Source organism: Parambassis ranga, chromosome 7 (assembly GCF_900634625.1).
Source record: "Parambassis ranga chromosome 7, fParRan2.1, whole genome shotgun sequence".
Lineage (NCBI taxonomy): Eukaryota > Metazoa > Chordata > Actinopteri > Ambassidae > Parambassis > Parambassis ranga.
The window spans coordinates 13,553,629-13,577,770 of NC_041028.1; the positions used below are offsets into that span (position 1 = coordinate 13,553,629).

At 43.0% G+C, this 24,142-nt stretch overlaps 5 protein-coding genes across 5 annotated transcripts; 3 read left to right on the plus strand and 2 right to left on the minus strand.

Annotated features, from left to right (window-relative positions):
• Positions 1 to 713: 713 nt before the first annotated feature.
• LOC114438641 (keratin, type II cytoskeletal 8-like) lies at positions 714 to 5,036 on the plus strand. Its single transcript, XM_028410141.1, has 9 exons — positions 714 to 1,322; positions 2,610 to 2,818; positions 2,898 to 2,958; positions 3,084 to 3,179; positions 3,263 to 3,427; positions 3,507 to 3,632; positions 3,725 to 3,945; positions 4,032 to 4,090; positions 4,181 to 5,036. The coding sequence occupies exons 1-9, from the start codon at positions 843 to 845 to the stop codon at positions 4,378 to 4,380; spliced, it is 1,617 nt and encodes a 538-aa protein (XP_028265942.1). The 5' UTR covers positions 714 to 842; the 3' UTR covers positions 4,381 to 5,036.
• A 2,173-nt stretch (positions 5,037 to 7,209) lies between these two features.
• Positions 7,210 to 8,453, minus strand: LOC114438246 (mitogen-activated protein kinase 14A-like). The gene is given in 6 exon segments (XM_028409455.1): positions 7,210 to 7,514; positions 7,633 to 7,765; positions 7,767 to 7,813; positions 7,917 to 7,995; positions 8,073 to 8,141; positions 8,442 to 8,453. Coding segments are annotated over 6 exon segments (402 nt in total). The 3' UTR covers positions 7,210 to 7,452.
• Positions 8,454 to 10,133: 1,680 nt separating this feature from the next.
• Positions 10,134 to 13,594, plus strand: LOC114438016 (keratin, type II cytoskeletal 8-like). Its single transcript, XM_028409026.1, has 9 exons — positions 10,134 to 10,663; positions 11,168 to 11,376; positions 11,456 to 11,516; positions 11,642 to 11,737; positions 11,821 to 11,985; positions 12,065 to 12,190; positions 12,283 to 12,503; positions 12,590 to 12,648; positions 12,739 to 13,594. Exons 1-9 carry the CDS (start codon positions 10,184 to 10,186, stop codon positions 12,936 to 12,938), a joined length of 1,617 nt encoding a protein of 538 aa, XP_028264827.1. The 5' UTR covers positions 10,134 to 10,183; the 3' UTR covers positions 12,939 to 13,594.
• Positions 13,595 to 15,768: 2,174 nt separating this feature from the next.
• On the minus strand, positions 15,769 to 17,012 carry LOC114438256 (mitogen-activated protein kinase 14A-like). Its single transcript, XM_028409471.1, is given in 6 exon segments — positions 15,769 to 16,073; positions 16,192 to 16,324; positions 16,326 to 16,372; positions 16,476 to 16,554; positions 16,632 to 16,700; positions 17,001 to 17,012. Coding segments are annotated over 6 exon segments (402 nt in total). The 3' UTR covers positions 15,769 to 16,011.
• Positions 17,013 to 18,691: 1,679 nt separating this feature from the next.
• On the plus strand, positions 18,692 to 22,154 carry LOC114438014 (keratin, type II cytoskeletal 8-like). Its single transcript, XM_028409024.1, has 9 exons — positions 18,692 to 19,222; positions 19,727 to 19,935; positions 20,015 to 20,075; positions 20,201 to 20,296; positions 20,380 to 20,544; positions 20,624 to 20,749; positions 20,842 to 21,062; positions 21,149 to 21,207; positions 21,298 to 22,154. Exons 1-9 carry the CDS (start codon positions 18,743 to 18,745, stop codon positions 21,498 to 21,500), a joined length of 1,620 nt encoding a protein of 539 aa, XP_028264825.1. The 5' UTR covers positions 18,692 to 18,742; the 3' UTR covers positions 21,501 to 22,154.
• The last annotated feature ends 1,988 nt before the right edge of the window (positions 22,155 to 24,142 follow it).

Below are 24,142 nucleotides of genomic sequence, written 5' to 3' on the forward strand. Positions count from 1 at the left end.
AGTGGTATTTTTGCTTGGGGTGTGACTCATCTGTGCCCTACAGCTCATTCAGAGGCTCCTACAGACTTGTTAAGATGGCTTTTTGACAGGCGTTAACAGTTCCAGTTCTGTCAGAACAAGAAATCTGGATGAGTTTTAACCCCTGACCTCCTCCTTTTAGATAAACAGCTTACAACAATGCTATAGATATTTACAATTTACCAATACCTTAAAAAAGATATAGTGACACAACTTTCACAACTTTCACACTTTCATTAGGTATGAGTCACGAAGACAGTACATACAAAGGTGTCCTTGAGCAGCCACAAGCTGCAAGCCTGAACACATAAATACCAGGGTGTTGCTGCGCTCTTAGAAATTACTAAAATAATAATATGAATAAATCTATGTATGATCATTGACACACATCCTTTGCAACTCCAGCTGTGATATTGATAGAACAAGGTGAATTAGAGAGTACACAGGACCCTAACCTGTCAGATTCCTTTTAATGCCTGCAGCTAAACAAAGCATCTGGGTGTGTTGGGCCTGGATCACTTTACAAATGCAGTGCTGTTACCTGTCTGACAGGCTAGGCTGCTCCAAGCCAATCTACCTGCCTGTAAGTGCACCCTCAGGCATCCAGGTAACTAGAGGAGGGGTTGTGGGAGGTGGTGCGTTGGAGGTTGAGCTTATTGGTACCTCCTCCACGATTGGAGGCAGATAAATATCCATCACAGACAGGTAGAAGACACTTAGAGGGACTTGACTCTCCTCTTAGTGTGCTCAACTGCTCTGCCAAACCTCTCTCTCTCTCTCTGCTTCCCCTTTCCTTCCTCTTCAGAAGAAACTAAACCAGAAAGATGACTACTATGAGCGTGAAAAGGACCAGCTTCCACAGCAGCAGCGGTGGTGGTGGCTTTGGTGGAAGCATGCGTTCAGGAGGAGGAGGTTTTTCCTCAAGATCTGCTGTTATGATGAGGCCTGCAATGTCGGTTTCATCTAGCATGGCTGGTGGCTCCATGCTCAGGTCAAGTGGTGGAGCTGGCTTTGGAGGTGGTGCTGGATTCAGTTCTGCCTCTGCTTTTGGTAGTGGTGGTGGTTCTGGTTTTGGTATGGGTGGTGGTGCTGGTCTTGGTATGGGCGGTGGTGGTGGTGGTTTTGGCTTTGGTGCTGGAGGTATGGGAGGTGGTATGATACCTACCATCACAAACGTTCAAGTCAACCAGAGCCTGCTGGCCCCTCTGAACCTCGAGATTGACCCCACCATCCAAACTGTCCGCACCCAAGAGAAGGAGCAGATCAAGACACTGAACAACCGCTTCGCAAGCTTCATTGACAAGGTGAGTTGATCTTTTCTGTCTATGTCTTAAGTGAAGTGAAGATTTTGCATCTAATTGAACTAAAAATGTTGAAATGAATGAACTAAATGAGACAGATAAGAAAAGGATGCTGCAGCAGACTTTCTCTAAAAGGCCCTATGAGCTCATTAAATATTTCACAGCAACTGATCCGAACCTGAAAATTAGGTACACTTCAGATATTTAGCATCTACAGCTACTGCTAACTCTGAAAATAAATGCTACCCTGTCTGCAAACTGCAGCTACGTATAATCGCAAACAGGATTTTTTTAATATTATAGTCCACATCTCCTGCACAGAAACTGAAAGCGGACCACTGCAGCTTTAAATTCACTGGACCATAACTGGCCCTTCGCCAGCTGTCTCTGTGTGGAGTGAGCGGCAGGCGGCAGGAAACACTAGAGTGGTCATATCCAGTGACAGGTATCAGGTTATACCTGTTCCCATGGCAGCAAGGACATGCAAGATTCCAGAGATGCAAAAAGTGGACACTTTAACTATGCACTGCAGAATAACAACAGTAAAAGTCCTCATAAAGATGACAGACCAGTTCTCTTGGGTGTGCCACGCCCTGCATGGGAAAATGCTCAGTTAGCTTTCCTGCAGTGTGTACATAGTACACCTCACCTGATCCGCTCACACTTCTTACAGTTCAAAATGAGATGACATTACATGCACAAGTGTTACATGAAGCAGAAAAAGTCAGACTAGAATTATTTATTTAGTAAAACTATTGGAAGTCACATTTTCAGAACATCATTAATTACTGCAAGTTAAGGCAGGCTCAGTGAAAGTATTCATCCTGGAGCCAAGACAGCACTAATTTCAGGTGTGGCACCCTACATCTGGCCTTTGAAAAAGTGTTGGTGACACACCCAAAACAAAGAAAAAAACAAAAAAAAACATTTGGTTCTGTAGATTTCAACCCTAGATGGAAAAATACTCCTGTGTATAAATACAATGTTTTTTTATAATGTTTATTGGAGCAAAAAAAAAAGTGTTTGCCCTGAGGGGCATTTAAACACAGCAACTGGCAATATTTTGCAAACAAGGTTTTTGTGTGTGGGAAAGTCACACACAGGTGTGGCTCAGTGGATCACCTGAAGAAAGTAAAACAAAGACAAGCAAGCACTTTAAGCACCTCAGAGCAATCAATGCCATCAATGCCTTTTTCTTAGTTAAACATGTGGATTTGTGTCTTATAATAGTGAATGGTTAATATTCTGCACAGTTGATAATATTCTGCGGAAATGTTTGCACCTCTTTAGGTCCGCTTCCTGGAGCAGCAGAACAAAATGCTGGAGACCAAGTGGAACCTGCTGCAAGACCAGACCACCACACGCTCCAACATTGACAGCATGTTCGAGGCCTACATCGCCAACCTGCGCAGACAGCTGGACGGGCTCGGCAATGAGAAGATCAAGCTGGAGGGAGAGCTGAAGAACATGCAGGGATTGGTGGAGGACTTTAAGAACAAGTGAGTTAAAGCATGCCATATGAAACCTGGCCAGCAGTAGATGATGCCCATCTGTTAATTCCTCTAATGTTTATGGCAGATATGAAGATGAAATCAACAAGCGTGCTGCTGTGGAGAATGAGTTTGTGCTCCTCAAGAAGGTAAGAACAGAGCCCGCATCATTAATCCTGTCACTCTGCAAGGTTCCAGTTGATGCATAAATTATTGATCACCCTGTGTCCTAGTCACCAATAAAGACCACTTCCTTCTTCTTCTCCCCTTACAGGATGTTGATGGCGCCTACATGAACAAAATTGAGCTGGAGGCCAAGGTTGACGCCCTTCAAGATGAGATTAACTTCCTCAGAGCAGTTTATGACGCTGTACGCACAAGAATAAAAAGAACAGAAACATTTATTTTATCATCTGCAAAATTTTGATTCCATTTATAACATCTTGTGTGCAGGAACTTCGTGAGCTTCAGGGACAGATCAAGGACACTTCAGTCATTGTGGAGATGGACAACAGCCGCAACCTGGATATGGACGCCATCGTGGCTGAAGTCAGAGCACAGTACGAGGAGATCGCCAACAACAGCAGAGCAGATGCTGAGAAATGGTATCAGCAGAAGGTAGCTAGACCAAGCCTGCTATGTCAAATGGAAGTAGTGATGATCTTCTGAATCATTTTTAACATCTTTATGGCTTTAGTTCCAGGAAATGCAGACCAGTGCATCCCAGGCCGGAGATGACCTTCGCTCCACCAAGAGCGAGATTGCTGAGCTCAACCGGATGATTAGCCGCATCCAGAATGAGATCGAGGCAGTCAAGGGACAGGTAAGGAAATGTTGTTTCGTCGTGTACATTTGGTTGCATTTTTAGTGAAAAGAAGCACATGTGAAGCTTGTGCTATGTTTACAACCTCACAGCGTGCCAACCTGGAAGCCCAGATCGCTGAGGCTGAGGAGCGTGGTGAGCTGGCAGTGAAGGACGCCAAGGCCCGCATAAGGGACCTTGAAGATGCCCTGCAGAGAGCTAAGCAGGACATGGCCCGCCAGGTCCGCGAATACCAAGAGCTCATGAACGTCAAGTTGGCTCTGGACATTGAGATTGCCACCTACAGGAAGCTTCTGGAGGGAGAGGAATCCAGGTAAAAAGAGTGTTCTATCCAGTAGTTTCAATCATCAGCAGACATTATCAGCATCTACAGTTGCTTATTTATGTACCTTTCCGTAGAATTTCCTCTGGTGGTGGAAGTGCAACCATCCACGTACAGTCCACAAGCAGCAGCATGGGTAGGTGTTTGCAATTTCTTGTAGGACTGAAAGTTTAAATGAGCCAACAAGACTGAAAATAACCGAAAATGTTTCATTTTTCATCACCAGCTGCTGGTGGTGGTGGAGGAGGCTTCGGTGCAGGAGGCTTCGGCAGTGGAATGGGCTTCGGTTCTGGCATGGGAGGCGGCATGGGCGGCGGCATGGGCATGGGCGGTGGCTATGGCGGCGGCATGAGCAGCATGAGCATCGGAGGTGGTGGCCTCATGAGCTCAAGAAGCAGCAGCCGTGTGTCATCTACGCGCTACTAAAACAACACAGCAGTCATCTTCATCTCCATTCTTCTTCTTCTCTCCTCGTTTTGTTCTCCCCTTTTTTTGTCCCCTTCATGAAAGCTTCCTCCCCACTACAGAGAGTAAGAGATTGAATCAAAAACAAGTAAAGGCAGAGAGATTGTTAGACCAAAAGCAAAGAGCAGCAGAGATGTGAGTCAGTCCTGTCTTCCTCTGATCAGTCAGCCTGGCTGTCTTTTGGTTGCTGGATACAGTTGTGCAGATAAGTTGATACTTGTAGTGTCATGACAGAGAATCCACCTAAAGCAACAACCATTGTGCACAAAATGTCAACAACTGTTCTTAGTTTTGCACAGAAGTAATCACAGATAATTTGCTAACATCAGCAACTCTTCTGTTCTCACATCTGTCATCTAATTGTGCAGTTTGACATCAGCAAAAGCAACCACATGTAATACTTTCACATTTGATTTTTGGGATCCTCTTTTTCTTCTCCTGTTTAGAGAGAAAATGGGTTCACCACTGCAGTATAACAAATGGTGTTTAGATCATGCTATACATACATGTTTCATTTTCACACTGGATTAAAAAGCAGATTAGGCTGACTGGGATTACCAGATTTATTGTGAATTTGTAACACCAACACATCTGAAATAAATCTGTGTTCATGTGCATTTGGGCTTGATCTGTTTGATTTTATTTACATTTGTACTTTTTTCTTTTTTCCATCAAACTGTACAAGGTTTTTTATTGGATCAGTTTTTTAAAGCAGTAATAAACAATGATAATTTTAATTTATAAAAATGTATAAAAATCAAAAAAGTGGCCCTGATATAATGAAGGAGGATATAAGAAGGTGAAGGATCATTATCACATTTTCAAACAACAAAGGCATCCTGGTGAGCTGCACCTGTCGAATTACAGCCCATCACCCATGTGCACATAGGAATTCATGTTGTGATGTAAATAGATTAATAGAGCTTGGTAATGCTTGGCTGCAGTTGGCCACACCTATAATTGAGATAAGTGGAAGCAGATCTGCCAAAAGTTTGAGTAAGGAGAGATGAATGCAACATACCCGAGCAGAAACATCAAACAAGGGCTCACAGGAGGGCACAGGAGTTGTGGCAGGGTGTGGCATAAGAGATGCTTTTGAAAAACTGGGTTTGAAACAAACAAGAAGAAGATGCAAGCTCCATGTCAGAATAATTAAGGCAGGGCAGAAGCCCCTCGAAATGACGTTCTTTCTAATGGCCAAGAGATGGCATAAAGGCGGTGTAGTAGCTCTAATTTTACATCGAAATATTCAAAGGATTCCAATATGCTTTACTCAACATACCAATGTCTCCCTTTACACCATACTTTGTGAGTCTTTGCTTTGTTTCTTTTAAATAGGATTTAATAAATTAATAGTTATCATCAGCTATTTATTCATTTCATTCAGTTTTAAAACAACATATGTCACAGTCATGGTGGAACTGAAGGAGAAGCAAGCAGAGGGTTAAAAAACAAACAATCAAACGAAAACCAGGATGTACTGCATGTACTGCATATATCATGATATATGCAGTCCAGTGCAGTGAGGAATGCTCTGATCTGTACATTGGAGAAACTAAACAACCACTCCACAGAAGAATGGCTCAGCACAGGAGAGCCACCTCCTCAGGACAAGACTCAGCTGTTCACCTCCACCTCAAAGACAAAGGACACTCCTTTGAGGACAACAACGTTCACATTTTAGACAGGGAGGAAAGGTGGTATGAAAGAGGAGTCAAGGAAGCCATCTATGTTAAGCTGGAAAAACCTTCCCTTAACAGAGGTGGTGGCCTCAGACATCATCTTTCTACCACATACAATGCAGTGATTCCATCCATTCCCAGGAAGTTTACACATACTCACAGTAAGAACAAAGGGCTGTCAACCAGTCCCCCTCCGGCAGTTTCATAGTCGTTAGCCAGTCGTTAGACACACCTGGCCCAGTCAGCCAGAACATCACAGGTAAGTATGGAAACATTTAGTGCTATTGTTTTTAAGTTTTTTTAAGTCTTACCCAGACCCACCCACATAGGTCTGTAACCACATATAAACCATGTTTCCCCACCAAACAGTTAGAACTGATGAAGCTGCTTGGATGAGCAGCGAAACGTCTTCTAGAAAACTCTACAAGTCCAGACGCCTTGCTTCAATCTTCTCTACGTATGATGACCTGGATGACTGAGAATCTTCATCAACATACTGCATGTTAGTTTACATTAGTTTACACATTCCCACGTGAGTTTTCTCCTGGTACTCTCTATCTTCCACCCAAATTCTAAAGAATGAATTGGTGACTGACATGTGAGTGTGAGTGTGAATAGTTGTCTGTATGTTGCCCTGTGATGGACAGGTGACCTGTCCAGGGTGTACCCTGCCTGTCGCCTCAGTAGATAGCTGGGATTGGCGGGTTCAGAAGATGGATGGATATTCAAAGTAGTATTTCTCGGAAAAAAACTCCACCCTCCATCCAACCTCCTCTGGACAGCCATGCTGTAATGCTGCCCCCAAGTGACCGCAAGAAATCATTACAGTAACATATCAATAGCAATAATGCCAACACCAAATCATATTCAGATCCAACACTGGTAACATTGGTAACATGCATTTAAATATTTAGTCAATGGGGTTTTGTGTCATTGAAATGTTTTATACAAAAACAAATGATTGAGACTTAAAAAACTGAAAGTAATGCACAGGTGTAAAGACCATACTGAAATACAAATGAAGAAAATACTACATACCCTTACACTACATAAGAATATATATTACAAAAAACACATAAGTAATTTTTATTGTGAAAATAATGCGATCTTGTCAAAACATACCCGTGCAGCAAGAGGCAAAAGAAAATTCTTGGAATAACAAGACAGCACTGATATTCTGTGTTTTTAATAAAACAGACATTACTGCAATGCTAACCCGTTAGACTCCTGTCCATTGTTCATACAGGCCATCCTAATAAAGCTGCCCTTTATTAAAATGCATTAATGTTGACCTTTTCATGTGCATGTATTACTCCTAAACACTGGGAGGCGCCAACATACACACGGTGTCCTACATGGCAGTCTTACTGGGATTGTCAGGGTCGAAGGTCATGATCTCCATGTGGATTAGGCCTGAGTGGATAGAAAAATGGTAGACACTGATGAAGACATCTAGAAGTTTCAAGTGTATGGTGCAGAATTAAAATGAGGGTACGTCTCTTTAGGCCAGTTTTGGGTCACTTTTACTTACTCTTCCACTCGCCGACTGCAAGCTCCAAGCTCTCAAAGGAATCATCATAAGGGTCAGAGTCCAGTTCGCTCTCTGGGTCACAATGTTCAGCCAGGAAGCGGTGGGAGATTCCCTGCTTCACTGTCAGCCTCTTCTGGATCTTCTGGATCCAGCAGCAACATCCCCTCCAGCAGGTTTATAGCTGGAGACATCAAACCAGAAACAACTCAGGTTAGACTTTTTATGATTTTCTTCTTCTTCTCCTTTTTTGGTATTTTAGTTTTAATTTAACAAGTAAAACATACCATTCTTATCCATGGATGGAAACACTTCCTTGAAATTTTTCTTCTTTTGTGGTGGGAGCCCCTGCACATATGACTGTGCCTGGAAAAGAAGTAACAACTAAGTAGCTTATACTGAAACGAAGATAAGACAAGTCATTCACACTCAGATGAACTCACATCTTTACTCTGCATCTTCTGCACCAGGGAGGAGTCCGGTGTTCCTGTCAGATGGAGGATCTTCTTTAGCTGATCAGAAGATGGATGGATATTCAAAGTAGTATTTCTCGGAAAAAAACTCCACCCTCCATCCAACCTCCTCCGGACAGCCATGCTGTAATGCTGCCACATGATCACTGTTTCGGACGGAGAATGACAGATCACGTTTGCCAGTTAAAACATCAGATCAGTGAGGTGCTACTACCAAGCATGATTAAATTCAGTGTTCTAATATACTATGGAAATATGTGCTGTGTGTAACACTTACAGCACACCACTCTGACTGAATCAGACTTGACAATGCCCTCACTCTTCTCATTGCCAGCACACTTGTGGAGACATGATGACCTGATGCCTTCCCCTGTCTTGTCCTGTCTTTCATGAGTGTATCTTAAGCTGCCTGTAACTATGGCTGACTGCTTAAGTATCTAGTAAGTATCTAAAAAAAAAAAAAGTATTCAACTGTTTGGTCCTCCTAATCACATCACTATCATGGCAATAATCTGTCACTAACTATAACAGAGCAGACATATATTTAAAAATGTGCTTCTCTGTGTCTCTGTATTGTTAACATGTCAGACTCTACTAAGATAGATATATGTGCAGTATGTTGCATACATTATTCTTAGAATGCTGAAAGTGAGGGTGAAGCAGTGGTATTTTCACTTGGGGTGTGACTCATCTGTGCCCTACAGCTCATTCAGAGGCTCCTATAGTACAGAGGGAAGCCAACACCTTTGTCAGACTTGTTAAGATGGCTTTTTGACAGGCGTTGACAGTTCCAGTTCTGTCAGAACAAGAAATCTGGATGAGTTTTAACCCCTGACCTCCTCCTTTTAGATAAACACCTTACAACAATGCTATAGATATTTACAATTTACCAATACCTTAAAAAAGATATAGTGACACATTAGGTATGAGTCACGAAGACAGTACATACAAAGGTGTCCTTGAGCAGCCACAAGCTGCAAGCCTGAACACATAAATACCAGGATGTTGGATTTAACAAATTATTGTGGAATTCAATACTTACTTTTACTACACTAAACACTGTGTATGAATGAAGAGCTTGGAATACATGTCGAAGGAAACAGCATAAAGGCAGATTAGGTGACTGTAATCTGGGGCTTGTTTGTAGATAAAGATGCAGAGGAACACATACATTTAAAAAAGACAGAAAAATGTGACTCAAGACAGACCAGTAGTAGTAGAACACTTGAAGAGAAAAACTTGTTTTGTAAGTGGACCCGCTACTCTAGCAGCAACTTGCTATACCCGTTTCCAGTTTTCCGGTTTGTGTCTCAAAAGATGTGCCTACTTATATGGTTAAACTGCCTGATTCTATAACAGGAGGAGGGCTTTCATATGACCTCAAGTGGTGGGTTATGTAATAATTCTCCTTATGTGCCATTGTGCATGCATCATCAGATGAAATTATATAAAACTGTTTATTGTATTAGGCTGCCAACAGGTTTATTTCTGCCCACTGACACTTTTATCAGCCCTGCTAGTATATAGTCATTTAAATGTTTTTAATTAATTCTGCACAACTGTCATACAGTGAAATAAATGTCCTCTTAGAAATTACTAAAATAATAATATGAATAAATCTATGTATGATCATTGACACACATCCTTTGCAACTCCAGCTGTGATATTGATAGAACAAGATGAATTAGAGAGTACACAGGACCCTAACCTGTCAGATTCCTTTTAATGCCTGCAGCTAAACAAAGCATCTGGGTGTGTTGGGCCTGGATCACTTTACAAATGCAGCGCTGTTACCTGTCTGACAGGCTAGGCTGCTCCAAGCCAATCTACCTGCCTGTAAGTGCACCCTCAGGCATCCAGGTAACTAGAGGAGGGGTTGTGGGAGGTGGTGCGTTGGAGGTTGAGCTTATTGGTACCTCCTCCACGATTGGAGGCAGATAAATATCCATCACAGACAGGTAGAAGACACTTAGAGGGACTTGACTCTCCTCTTAGTGTGCTCAACTGCTCTGCCAAACCTCTCTCTCTCTCTCTCTCTGCCTCCCCTTTCCTTCCTCTTCAGAAGAAACTAAACCAGAAAGATGACTACTATGAGCGTGAAAAGGACCAGCTTCCACAGCAGCAGCGGTGGTGGTGGCTTTGGTGGAAGCATGCGTTCAGGAGGAGGAGGTTTTTCCTCAAGATCTGCTGTTATGATGAGGCCTGCAATGTTGGTTTCATCTAGCATGGCTGGTGGCTCCATGCTCAGGTCAAGTGGTGGAGCTGGCTTTGGAGGTGGTGCTGGATTCAGTTCTGCCTCTGCTTTTGGTAGTGGTGGTGGTTCTGGTTTTGGTATGGGTGGTGGTGCTGGTCTTGGTATGGGCGGTGGTGGTGGTGGTTTTGGCTTTGGTGCTGGAGGTATGGGAGGTGGTATGATACCTACCATCACAAACGTCCAAGTCAACCATAGCCTGCTGGCCCCTCTGAACCTCGAGATTGACCCCACCATCCAAACTGTCCGCACCCAAGAGAAGGAGCAGATCAAGACACTGAACAACCGCTTCGCAAGCTTCATTGACAAGGTGAGTTGATCTTTTCTGTCTACGTCTTAAGTGAAGTGAAGATTTTGCATCTAATTGAACTAAAAATGTTGAAATGAATGAACTAAATGAGACAGATAAGAAAAGGATGCTGCAGCAGACTTTCTCTAAAAGGCCCTATGAGCTCCTGAAAACCTGAAAATTAGGTACACTTCAGATATTTAGCATCTACAGCTACTGCTAACTCTGAAAATAAATGCTACCCTGTCTGCAAACTGCAGCTACGTATCATCACAAACATGATTTTTTTAATATCATAGTCCACATCTCCTGCACAGAAACTGAAAGCGGACCACTGCAGCTTTAAATTCACTGGACCATAACTGGCCCCTCGCCAGCTGTCTCTGTGTGGAGTGAGCGGCAGGCGGCAGGAAACACTAGAGTGGTCATATCCAGTTAAACATGTGGATTTGTGTCTTATAATAGTGAATGGTTAATATTCTGCACAGTTGATAATATTCTGCGGAAATGTTTGCACCTCTTTAGGTCCGCTTCCTGGAGCAGCAGAACAAAATGCTGGAGACCAAGTGGAACCTGCTGCAAGACCAGACCACCACACGCTCCAACATTGACAGCATGTTCGAGGCCTACATCGCCAACCTGCGCAGACAGCTGGACGGGCTCGGCAATGAGAAGATCAAGCTGGAGGGAGAGCTGAAGAACATGCAGGGATTGGTGGAGGACTTTAAGAACAAGTGAGTTAAAGCATGCCATATGAAACCTGGCCAGCAGTAGATGATGCCCATCTGTTAATTCCTCTAATGTTTATGGCAGATATGAAGATGAAATCAACAAGCGTGCTGCTGTGGAGAATGAGTTTGTGCTCCTCAAGAAGGTAAGAACAGAGCCCGCATCATTAATCCTGTCACTCTGCAAGGTTCCAGTTGATGCATAAATTATTGATCACCCTGTGTCCTAGTCACCAATAAAGACCACTTCCTTCTTCTTCTCCCCTTACAGGATGTTGATGGCGCCTACATGAACAAAATTGAGCTGGAGGCCAAGGTTGACGCCCTTCAAGATGAGATTAACTTCCTCAGAGCAGTTTATGACGCTGTAAGCACAAGAATAAAAAGAACAGAAACATTTATTTTATCATCTGCAAAATTTTGATTCCATTTATAACATCTTGTGTGCAGGAACTTCGTGAGCTTCAGGGACAGATCAAGGACACTTCAGTCATTGTGGAGATGGACAACAGCCGCAACCTGGATATGGACGCCATCGTGGCTGAAGTCAGAGCACAGTACGAGGAGATCGCCAACAACAGCAGAGCAGATGCTGAGAAATGGTATCAGCAGAAGGTAGCTAGACCAAGCCTGCTATGTCAAATGGAAGTTGTGATGATCTTCTGAATCATTTTTAACATCTTTATGGCTTTAGTTCCAGGAAATGCAGACCAGTGCATCCCAGGCCGGAGATGACCTTCGCTCCACCAAGAGCGAGATTGCTGAGCTCAACCGGATGATTAGCCGCATCCAGAATGAGATCGAGGCAGTCAAGGGACAGGTAAGGAAATGTTGTTTCGTCGTGTACATTTGGTTGCATTTTTAGTGAAAAGAAGCACATGTGAAGCTTGTGCTATGTTTACAACCTCACAGCGTGCCAACCTGGAAGCCCAGATCGCTGAGGCTGAGGAGCGTGGTGAGCTGGCAGTGAAGGACGCCAAGGCCCGCATAAGGGACCTTGAAGATGCCCTGCAGAGAGCTAAGCAGGACATGGCCCGCCAGGTCCGCGAATACCAAGAGCTCATGAACGTCAAGTTGGCTCTGGACATTGAGATTGCCACCTACAGGAAGCTTCTGGAGGGAGAGGAATCCAGGTAAAAAGAGTGTTCTATCCAGTAGTTTCAATCATCAGCAGACATTATCAGCATCTACAGTTGCTTATTTATGTACCTTTCCGTAGAATTTCCTCTGGTGGTGGAAGTGCAACCATCCACATACAGTCCACAAGCAGCAGCATGGGTAGGTGTTTGCAATTTCTTGTAGGACTGAAAGTTTAAATGAGCCAACAAGACTGAAAATAACCGAAAATGTTTCATTTTTCATCACCAGCTGCTGGTGGTGGTGGAGGAGGCTTCGGTGCAGGAGGCTTCGGCAGTGGAATGGGCTTCGGTTCTGGCATGGGAGGCGGCATGGGCGGCGGCATGGGCATGGGCGGTGGCTATGGCGGCGGCATGAGCAGCATGAGCATCGGAGGTGGTGGCCTCATGAGCTCAAGAAGCAGCAGCCGTGTGTCATCTACGCGCTACTAAAACAACACAGCAGTCATCTTCATCTCCATTCTTCTTCTTCTCTCCTCGTTTTGTTCTCCCCTTTTTTTGTCCCCTTCATGAAAGCTTCCTCCCCACTACAGAGAGTAAGAGATTGAATCAAAAACAAGTAAAGGCAGAGAGATTGTTAGACCAAAAGCAAAGAGCAGCAGAGATGTGAGTCAGTCCTGTCTTCCTCTGATCAGTCAGCCTGGCTGTCTTTTGGTTGCTGGATACAGTTGTGCAGATAAGTTGATACTTGTAGTGTCATGACAGAGAATCCACCTAAAGCAACAACCATTGTGCACAAAATGTCAACAACTGTTCTTAGTTTTGCACAGAAGTAATCACAGATAATTTGCTAACATCAGCAACTCTTCTGTTCTCACATCTGTCATCTAATTGTGCAGTTTGACATCAGCAAAAGCAACCACATGTAATACTTTCACATTTGATTTTTGGGATCCTCTTTTTCTTCTCCTGTTTAGAGAGAAAATGGGTTCACCACTGCAGTATAACAAATGGTGTTTAGATCATGCTATACATACATGTTTCATTTTCACACTGGATTAAAAAGCAGATTAGGCTGACTGGGATTACCAGATTTATTGTGAATTTGTAACACCAAAACATCTGAAATAAATCTGTGTTCATGTGCATTTGGGCTTGATCTGTTTGATTTTATTTACATTTGTACTTTTTTCTTTTTTCCATCAAACTGTACAAGGTTTTTTATTGGATCAGTTTTTTAAAGCAGTAATAAACAATGATAATTTTAATTTATAAAAATGTATAAAAATCAAAAAAGTGGCCCTGATATAATGAAGGAGGATATAAGAAGGTGAAGGATCATTATCACATTTTCAAACAACAAAAGCATCCTGGTGAGCTGCACCTGTCGAATTACAGCCCATCACCCATGTGCACATAGGAATTCATGTTGTGATGTAAATAGATTAATAGAGCTTGGTAATGCTTGGCTGCAGTTGGCCACACCTATAATTGAGATAAGTGGAAGCAGATCTGCCAAAAGTTTGAGTAAGGAGAGATGAATGCAACATACCCGAGCAGAAACATCAAACAAGGGCTCACAGGAGGGCACAGGAGTTGTGGCAGGGTGTGGCATAAGAGATGCTTTTGAAAAACTGGGTTTGAAACAAACAAGAAGAAGATGCAAGCTCCATGTCAGAATAATTAAGGCAGGGCAGAAGCCCCTCGAAATGACGTTCTTTCTAATGGCCAAGAGATGGCATAAAGGTGGTGTAGTAGCTCTAATTTTACATCGAAATATTCAAAGGATTCCAATATGCTTTACTCAACATACCAATGTCTCCCTTTACACCATACTTTGTGAGTCTTTGCTTTGTTTCTTTTAAATAGGATTTAATAAATGAATAGTTATCATCAGCTATTTATTCATTTCATTCAGTTTTAAAACAACATATGTCACAGTCATGGTGGAACTGAAGGAGAAGCAAGCAGAGGGTTAAAAAACAAACAATCAAACGAAAACCAGGATGTACTGCATGTACTGCATATATCATGATATATGCAGTCCAGTGCAGTGAGGAATGCTCTGATCTGTACATTGGAGAAACTAAACAGCCACTCCACAGAAGAATGGCTCAGCACAGGAGAGCCACCTCCTCAGGAGCTGACTCAGCTGTTCACCTCCACCTCAAAGACAAAGGACACTCCTTTGAGGACAACAACGTTCACATTTTAGACAGGGAGGAAAGGTGGTATGAAAGAGGAGTTAAGGAAGCCATCTATGTTAAGCTGGAAAAACCTTCCCTTAACAGAGGTGGTGGCCTCAGACATCATCTTTCTACCACATACAATGCAGTGATTCCATCCATTCCCAGGAAGTTTGCACATACTCACAGTAAGAACAAAGGGCTGTCAACCAGTCCCCCTCCGGCAGTTTCATAGTCGTTAGCCAGTCGTTAGACACACCTGGCCCAGTCAGCCAGAACATCACAGGTAAGTATGGAAACATTTAGTGCTATTGTTTTTAAGTTTTTTTTAAGTCTTACCCAGACCCACCCACATAGGTCTGTAACCACATATAAACCATGTTTCCCCACCAAACAGTTAGAACTGATGAAGCTGCTTGGATGAGCAGCGAAACGTCTTCTAGAAAACTCTACAAGTCCAGACGCCTTGCTTCAATCTTCTCTACGTATGATGACCTGGATGACTGAGAATCTTCATCAACATACTGCATGTTAGTTTACATTAGTTTACACATTCCCACGTGAGTTTTCTCCTGGTACTCTCCAGCTTCCACCCAAATTCTAAAGAATGAATTGGTGACTGACATGTGAGTGTGAGTGTGAATAGTTGTCTGTATGTTGCCCTGCGATGGACAGGTGACCTGTCCAGGGTGTACCCTGCCTGTCGCCTCAGTAGATAGCTGGGATTGGCGGGTTCAGAAGATGGATGGATATTCAAAGTAGTATTTCTCGGAAAAAAACTCCACCCTCCATCCAACCTCCTCTGGACAGCCATGCTGTAATGCTGCCCCCAAGTGACCGCAAGATATCATTACAGTAACATATCAATAGCAATAATGCCAACACCAAATCATATTCAGATCCAACACTGGTAACATTGGTAACATGCATTTAAATATTTAGTCAATGGGGTTTTGTGTCATTGAAATGTTTTATACAAAAACAAATGATTGAGACTTAAAAAACTGAAAGTAATGCACAGGTGTAAAGACCATACTGAAATACAAATGAAGAAAATACTACATACCCTTACACTACATAAGAATATATATTACAAAAAACACATAAGTAATTTTTATTGTGAAAATAATGCGATCTTGTCAAAACATACCCGTGCAGCAAGAGGCAAAAGAAAATTCTTGGAATAACAAGACAGCACTGATATTCTGTGTTTTTAATAAAACAGACATTACTGCAATGCTAACCCGTTAGACTCCTGTCCATTGTTCATACAGGCCATCCTAATAAAGCTGCCCTTTATTAAAATGCATTAATGTTGACCTTTTCATGTGCATGTATTACTCCTAAACACTGGGAGGCGCCAACATACACACGGTGTCCTACATGGCAGTCTTACTGGGATTGTCAGGGTCGAAGGTCATGATCTCCATGTGGATTAGGCCTGAGTGGATAGAAAAATGGTAGACACTGATGAAGACATCTAGAAGTTTCAAGTGTATGGTGCAGAATTAAAATGAGGGTACGTCTCTTTAGGCCAGTTTTGGGTCACTTTTACTTACTCTTCCACTCGCCGACTGCAAGCTCCAAGCTCTCAAAGGAATCATCATAAGGGTCAGAGTCCAGTTCGCTCTCTGGGTCACAATGTTCAGCCAGGAAGCGGTGGGAGATTCCCTGCTTCACTGTCAGCCTCTTCTGGATCTTCTGGATCCAGCAGCAACATCCCCTCCAGCAGGTTTATAGCTGGAGACATCAAACCAGAAACAACTCAGGTTAGACTTTTTATGATTTTCTTCTTCTTCTCCTTTTTTGGTATTTTAGTTTTAATTTAACAAGTAAAACATACCATTCTTATCCATGGATGGAAACACTTCCTTGAAATTTTTCTTCTTTTGTGGTGGGAGCCCCTGCACATATGACTGTGCCTGGAAAAGAAGTAACAACTAAGTAGCTTATACTGAAACGAAGATAAGACAAGTCATTCACACTCAGATGAACTCACATCTTTACTCTGCATCTTCTGCACCAGGGAGGAGTCCGGTGTTCCTGTCAGATGGAGGATCTTCTTTAGCTGATCAGAAGATGGATGGATATTCAAAGTAGTATTTCTCGGAAAAAAACTCCACCCTCCATCCAACCTCCTCCGGACAGCCATGCTGTAATGCTGCCACATGATCACTGTTTCGGACGGAGAATGACAGATCACGTTTGCCAGTTAAAACATCAGATCAGTGAGGTGCTACTACCAAGCATGATTAAATTCAGTGTTCTAATATACTATGGAAATATGTGCTGTGTGTAACACTTACAGCACACCACTCTGACTGAATCAGACTTGACAATGCCCTCACTCTTCTCATTGCCAGCACACTTGTGGAGACATGATGACCTGATGCCTTCCCCTGTCTTGTCCTGTCTTTCATGAGTGTATCTTAAGCTGCCTGTAACTATGGCTGACTGCTTAAGTATCTAGTAAGTATCTAAAAAAAAAAAAAGTATTCAACTGTTTGGTCCTCCTAATCACATCACTATCATGGCAATAATCTGTCACTAACTATAACAGAGCAGACATATATTTAAAAATGTGCTTCTCTGTGTCTCTGTATTGTTAACATGTCAGACTCTACTAAGATAGATATATGTGCAGTATGTTGCATACATTATTCTTAGAATGCTGAAAGTGAGGGTGAAGCAGTGGTATTTTCACTTGGGGTGTGACTCATCTGTGCCCTACAGCTCATTCAGAGGCTCCTATAGTACAGAGGGAAGCCAACACCTTTGTCAGACTTGTTAAGATGGCTTTTTGACAGGCGTTGACAGTTCCAGTTCTGTCAGAACAAGAAATCTGGATGAGTTTTAACCCCTGACCTCCTCCTTTTAGATAAACACCTTACAACAATGCTATAGATATTTACAATTTACCAATACCTTAAAAAAGATATAGTGACACATTAGGTATGAGTCACGAAGACAGTACATACAAAGGTGTCCTTGAGCAGCCACAAGCTGCAAGCCTGAACACATAAATACCAGGATGTTGGATTTAACAAATTATTGTGGAATTCAATACTTACTTTTACTACACTAAACACTGTGTATGAATGAAGAGCTTGGAATACATGTCGAAGGAAACAGCATAAAGGCAGATTAGGTGACTGTAATCTGGGGCTTGTTTGTAGATAAAGATGCAGAGGAACACATACATTTAAAAAAGACAGAAAAATGTGACTCAAGACAGACCAGTAGTAGTAGAACACTTGAAGAGAAAAACTTGTTTTGTAAGTGGACCCGCTACTCTAGCAGCAACTTGCTATACCCGTTTCCAGTTTTCCGGTTTGTGTCTCAAAAGATGTGCCTACTTATATGGTTAAACTGCCTGATTCTATAACAGGAGGAGGGCTTTCATATGACCTCAAGTGGTGGGTTATGTAATAATTCTCCTTATGTGCCATTGTGCATGCATCATCAGATGAAATTATATAAAACTGTTTATTGTATTAGGCTGCCAACAGGTTTATTTCTGCCCACTGACACTTTTATCAGCCCTGCTAGTATATAGTCATTTAAATGTTTTTAATTAATTCTGCACAACTGTCATACAGTGAAATAAATGTCCTCTTAGAAATTACTAAAATAATAATATGAATAAATCTATGTATGATCATTGACACACATCCTTTGCAACTCCAGCTGTGATATTGATAGAACAAGGTGAATTAGAGAGTACACAGGACCCTAACCTGTCAGATTCCTTTTAATGCCTGCAGCTAAACAAAGCATCTGGGTGTGTTGGGCCTGGATCACTTTACAAATGCAGCGCTGTTACCTGTCTGACAGGCTAGGCTGCTCCAAGCCAATCTACCTGCCTGTAAGTGCACCCTCAGGCATCCAGGTAACTAGAGGAGGGGTTGTGGGAGGTGGTGCGTTGGAGGTTGAGCTTATTGGTACCTCCTCCACGATTGGAGGCAGATAAATATCCATCACAGACAGGTAGAAGACACTTAGAGGGACTTGACTCTCCTCTTAGTGTGCTCAACTGCTCTGCCAAACCTCTCTCTCTCTCTCTCTCTGCCTCCCCTTTCCTTCCTCTTCAGAAGAAACTAAACCAGAAAGATGACTACTATGAGCGTGAAAAGGACCAGCTTCCACAGCAGCAGCGGTGGTGGTGGCTTTGGTGGAAGCATGCGTTCAGGAGGAGGAGGTTTTTCCTCAAGATCTGCTGTTATGATGAGGCCTGCAATGTTGGTTTCATCTAGCATGGCTGGTGGCTCCATGCTCAGGTCAAGTGGTGGAGCTGGCTTTGGAGGTGGTGCTGGATTCAGTTCTGCCTCTGCTTTTGGTAGTGGTGGTGGTTCTGGTTTTGGTATGGGTGGTGGTGCTGGTCTTGGTATGGGCGGTGGTGGTGGTGGTTTTGGCTTTGGTGCTGGAGGTATGGGAGGTGGTATGATACCTACCATCACAAACGTCCAAGTCAACCATAGCCTGCTGGCCCCTCTGAACCTCGAGATTGACCCCACCATCCAAACTGTCCGCACCCAAGAGAAGGAGCAGATCAAGACACTGAACAACCGCTTCGCAAGCTTCATTGACAAGGTGAGTTGATCTTTTCTGTCTACGTCTTAAGTGAAGTGAAGATTTTGCATCTAATTGAACTAAAAATGTTGAAATGAATGAACTAAATGAGACAGATAAGAAAAGGATGCTGCAGCAGACTTTCTCTAAAAGGCCCTATGAGCTCCTGAAAACCTGAAAATTAGGTACACTTCAGATATTTAGCATCTACAGCTACTGCTAACTCTGAAAATAAATGCTACCCTGTCTGCAAACTGCAGCTACGTATCATCACAAACATGATTTTTTTAATATCATAGTCCACATCTCCTGCACAGAAACTGAAAGCGGACCACTGCAGCTTTAAATTCACTGGACCATAACTGGCCCCTCGCCAGCTGTCTCTGTGTGGAGTGAGCGGCAGGCGGCAGGAAACACTAGAGTGGTCATATCCAGTTAAACATGTGGATTTGTGTCTTATAATAGTGAATGGTTAATATTCTGCACAGTTGATAATATTCTGCGGAAATGTTTGCACCTCTTTAGGTCCGCTTCCTGGAGCAGCAGAACAAAATGCTGGAGACCAAGTGGAACCTGCTGCAAGACCAGACCACCACACGCTCCAACATTGACAGCATGTTCGAGGCCTACATCGCCAACCTGCGCAGACAGCTGGACGGGCTCGGCAATGAGAAGATCAAGCTGGAGGGAGAGCTGAAGAACATGCAGGGATTGGTGGAGGACTTTAAGAACAAGTGAGTTAAAGCATGCCATATGAAACCTGGCCAGCAGTAGATGATGCCCATCTGTTAATTCCTCTAATGTTTATGGCAGATATGAAGATGAAATCAACAAGCGTGCTGCTGTGGAGAATGAGTTTGTGCTCCTCAAGAAGGTAAGAACAGAGCCCGCATCATTAATCCTGTCACTCTGCAAGGTTCCAGTTGATGCATAAATTATTGATCACCCTGTGTCCTAGTCACCAATAAAGACCACTTCCTTCTTCTTCTCCCCTTACAGGATGTTGATGGCGCCTACATGAACAAAATTGAGCTGGAGGCCAAGGTTGATGCCCTTCAAGATGAGATTAACTTCCTCAGAGCAGTTTATGACGCTGTAAGCACAAGAATAAAAAGAACAGAAACATTTATTTTATCATCTGCAAAATTTTGATTCCATTTATAACATCTTGTGTGCAGGAACTTTGTGAGCTTCAGGGACAGATCAAGGACACTTCAGTCATTGTGGAGATGGACAACAGCCGCAACCTGGATATGGACGCCATCGTGGCTGAAGTCAGAGCACAGTACGAGGAGATCGCCAACAACAGCAGAGCAGATGCTGAGAAATGGTATCAGCAGAAGGTAGCTAGACCAAGCCTGCTATGTCAAATGGAAGTTGTGATGTTCTTCTGAATCATTTTTAACCTTTTTATGGCTTTAGTTCCAGGAAATGCAGACCAGTGCATCCCAGGCCGGAGATGACCTTCGCTCCACCAAGAGCGAGATTGCTGAGCTCAACCGGATGATTAGCCGCATCCAGAATGAGATCGAGGCAGTCAAGGGACAGGTAAGGAAATGTTGTTTCGTTGTGTACAATTGGTTGCATTTTTAGTGAAAAGAAGCACATGTGAAGCTTCTGCTATGTTTACAACCTCACAGCGTGCCAACCTGGAAGCCCAGATCGCTGAGGCTGAGGAGCGTGGTGAGCTGGCAGTGAAGGACGCCAAGGCCCGCATAAGGGACCTTGAAGATGCCCTGCAGAGAGCTAAGCAGGACATGGCCCGCCAGGTCCGCGAATACCAAGAGCTCATGAACGTCAAGTTGGCTCTGGACATTGAGATTGCCACCTACAGGAAGCTTCTGGAGGGAGAGGAATCCAGGTAAAAAGAGTGTTCTATCCAGTAGTTTCAATCATCAGCAGACATTATCAGCATCTACAGTTGCTTATTTATGTACCTTTCCGTAGAATTTCCTCTGGTGGTGGAAGTGCAACCATCCACGTACAGTCCACAAGCAGCAGCATGGGTAGGTGTTTGCAATTTCTTGTAGGACTGAAAGTTTAAATGAGCCAACAAGACTGAAAATAACCGAAAATGTTTCATTTTTCATCACCAGCTGCTGGTGGTGGTGGAGGAGGAGGCTTCGGTGCAGGAGGCTTCGGCAGTGGAATGGGCTTCAGTTCTGGCATGGGAGGCGGCATGGGCGGCAGCATGGGCATGGGCGGTGGCTATGGCGGCGGCATGAGCAGCATGAGCATCGGAGGTGGTGGCCTCATGAGCTCAAGAAGCAGCAGCCGTGTGTCATCTACGCGCTACTAAAACAACACAGCAGTCATCTTCATCTCCATTCTTCTTCTTCTCTCCTCGTTTTGTTCTCCCCTTTTTTTGTCCCCTTCATGAAAGCTTCCTCCCCACTACAGAGAGTAAGAGATTGAATCAAAAACAAGTAAAGGCAGAGAGATTGTTAGACCAAAAGCAAAGAGCAGCAGAGATGTGTCAGTCCTGTCTTCCTCTGATCAGTCAGCCTGGCTGTCTTTTGGTTGCTGGATACAGTTGTGCAGATAAGTTGATACTTGTAGTGTCATGACAGAGAATCCACCTAAAGCAACAACCATTGTGCACAAAATGTCAACAACTGTTCTTAGTTTTGCACAGAAGTAATCACAGATAATTTGCTAACATCAGCAACTCTTCTGTTCTCACATCTGTCATCTAATTGTGCAGTTTGACATCAGCAAAAGCAACCACATGTAATACTTTCACATTTGATTTTTGGGATCCTCTTTTTCTTCTCCTGTTTAGAGAGAAAATGGGTTCACCACTGCAGTATAACAAATGGTGTTTAGATCATGCTATACATACATGTTTCATTTTCACACTGGATTAAAAAGCAGATTAGGCTGACTGGGATTACCAGATTTATTGTGAATTTGTAACACCAACACATCTGAAATAAATCTGTGTTCATGTGCATTTGGGCTTGATCTGTTTGATTTTATTTACATTTGTACTTTTTTCTTTTTTCCATCAAACTGTACAAGGTTTTTTATTGGATCAGTTTTTTAAAGCAGTAATAAACAATGATAATTTTAATTTATAAAAATGTATAAAAATCAAAAAAGTGGCCCTGATATAATGAAGGAGGATATAAGAAGGTGAAGGATCATTATCACATTTTCAAACAACAAAAGCATCCTGGTGAGCTGCACCTGTCGAATTACAGCCCATCACCCATGTGCACATAGGAATTCATGTTGTGATGTAAATAGATTAATAGAGCTTGGTAATGCTTGGCTGCAGTTGGCCACACCTATAATTGAGATAAGTGGAAGCAGATCTGCCAAAAGTTTGAGTAAGGAGAGATGAATGCAACATACCCGAGCAGAAACATCAAACAAGGGCTCACAGGAGGGCACAGGAGTTGTGGCAGGGTGTGGCATAAGAGATGCTTTTGAAAAACTGGGTTTGAAACAAACAAGAAGAAGATGCAAGCTCCATGTCAGAATAATTAAGGCAGGGCAGAAGCCCCTCGAAATGACGTTCTTTCTAATGGCCAAGAGATGGCATAAAGGCGGTGTAGTAGCTCTAATTTTACATCGAAATATTCAAAGGATTCCAATATGCTTTACTCAACATACCAATGTCTCCCTTTACACCATACTTTGTGAGTCTTTGCTTTGTTTCTTTTAAATAGGATTTAATAAATGAATAGTTATCATCAGCTATTTATTCATTTCATTCAGTTTTAAAACAACATATGTCACAGTCATGGTGGAACTGAAGGAGAAGCAAGCAGAGGGTTAAAAAACAAACAATCAAACGAAAACCAGGATGTACTGCATGTACTGCATATATCATGATATATGCAGTCCAGTGCAGTGAGGAATGCTCTGATCTGTACATTGGAGAAACTAAACAGCCACTCCACAGAAGAATGGCTCAGCACAGGAGAGCCACCTCCTCAGGAGCTGACTCAGCTGTTCACCTCCACCTCAAAGACAAAGGACACTCCTTTGAGGACAACAACGTTCACATTTTAGACAGGGAGGAAAGGTGGTATGAAAGAGGAGTCAAGGAAGCCATCTATGTTAAGCTGGAAAAACCTTCCCTTAACAGAGGTGGTGGCCTCAGACATCATCTTTCTACCACATACAATGCAGTGATTCCATCCATTCCCAGGAAGTTTGCACATACTCACAGTAAGAACAAAGGGCTGTCAACCAGTCCCCCTCCGGCAGTTTCATAGTCGTTAGCCAGTCGTTAGACACACCTGGCCCAGTCAGCCAGAACATCACAGGTAAGTATGGAAACATTTAGTGCTATTGTTTTTAAGTTTTTTTTAAGTCTTACCCAGACCCACCCACATAGGTCTGTAACCACATATAAACCATGTTTCCCCACCAAACAGTTAGAACTGATGAAGCTGCTTGGATGAGCAGCGAAACGTCTTCTAGAAAACTCTACAAGTCCAGACGCCTTGCTTCAATCTTCTCTACGTATGATGACCTGGATGACTGAGAATCTTCATCAACATACTACATGTTAGTTTACATTAGTTTACACATTCCCACGTGAGTTTTCTCCTGGTACTCTCCAGCTTCCACCCAAATTCTAAAGAATGAATTGGTGACTGACATGTGAGTGTGAGTGTGAATAGTTGTCTGTATGTTACCCTGCGATGGACAGGTGACCTGTCCAGGGTGTACCCTGCCTGTCGCCTCAGTAGATAGCTGGGATTGGCTCCAGCCCCTTGTGACCTTGTACTACAGGACACAGCGGGTTCAGAAGATGGATGGATATTCAAAGTAGTATTTCTCGGAAAAAAACTCCACCCTCCATCCAACCTCCTCTGGACAGCCATGCTGTAATGCTTCCCCCAAGTGACCGCAAGAAATCATTACAGTAACATATCAATAGCAATAATGCCAACACCAAATCATATTCAGATCCAACACTTCATG

Excerpts from the sequence above, each read along its gene's own strand:
- LOC114438641 (XM_028410141.1), top strand. The coding sequence starts at position 843 with ATGACTACTATGAGCGTGAAAAGGACCAGCTTCCACAGCAGCAGCGGT. Across the intron at positions 3,428-3,506 it reads AGAAATGGTATCAGCAGAAG|TTCCAGGAAATGCAGACCAG; the intron begins GTAGCTAGACCA and ends TTATGGCTTTAG. Across the intron at positions 3,633-3,724 it reads TCGAGGCAGTCAAGGGACAG|CGTGCCAACCTGGAAGCCCA; the intron begins GTAAGGAAATGT and ends ACAACCTCACAG.
- LOC114438016 (XM_028409026.1), top strand. The coding sequence starts at position 10,184 with ATGACTACTATGAGCGTGAAAAGGACCAGCTTCCACAGCAGCAGCGGT. Across the intron at positions 11,986-12,064 it reads AGAAATGGTATCAGCAGAAG|TTCCAGGAAATGCAGACCAG; the intron begins GTAGCTAGACCA and ends TTATGGCTTTAG. Across the intron at positions 12,504-12,589 it reads CTGGAGGGAGAGGAATCCAG|AATTTCCTCTGGTGGTGGAA; the intron begins GTAAAAAGAGTG and ends ACCTTTCCGTAG.
- LOC114438014 (XM_028409024.1), top strand. The coding sequence starts at position 18,743 with ATGACTACTATGAGCGTGAAAAGGACCAGCTTCCACAGCAGCAGCGGT. Across the intron at positions 20,750-20,841 it reads TCGAGGCAGTCAAGGGACAG|CGTGCCAACCTGGAAGCCCA; the intron begins GTAAGGAAATGT and ends ACAACCTCACAG. Across the intron at positions 21,208-21,297 it reads GTCCACAAGCAGCAGCATGG|CTGCTGGTGGTGGTGGAGGA; the intron begins GTAGGTGTTTGC and ends TTTCATCACCAG.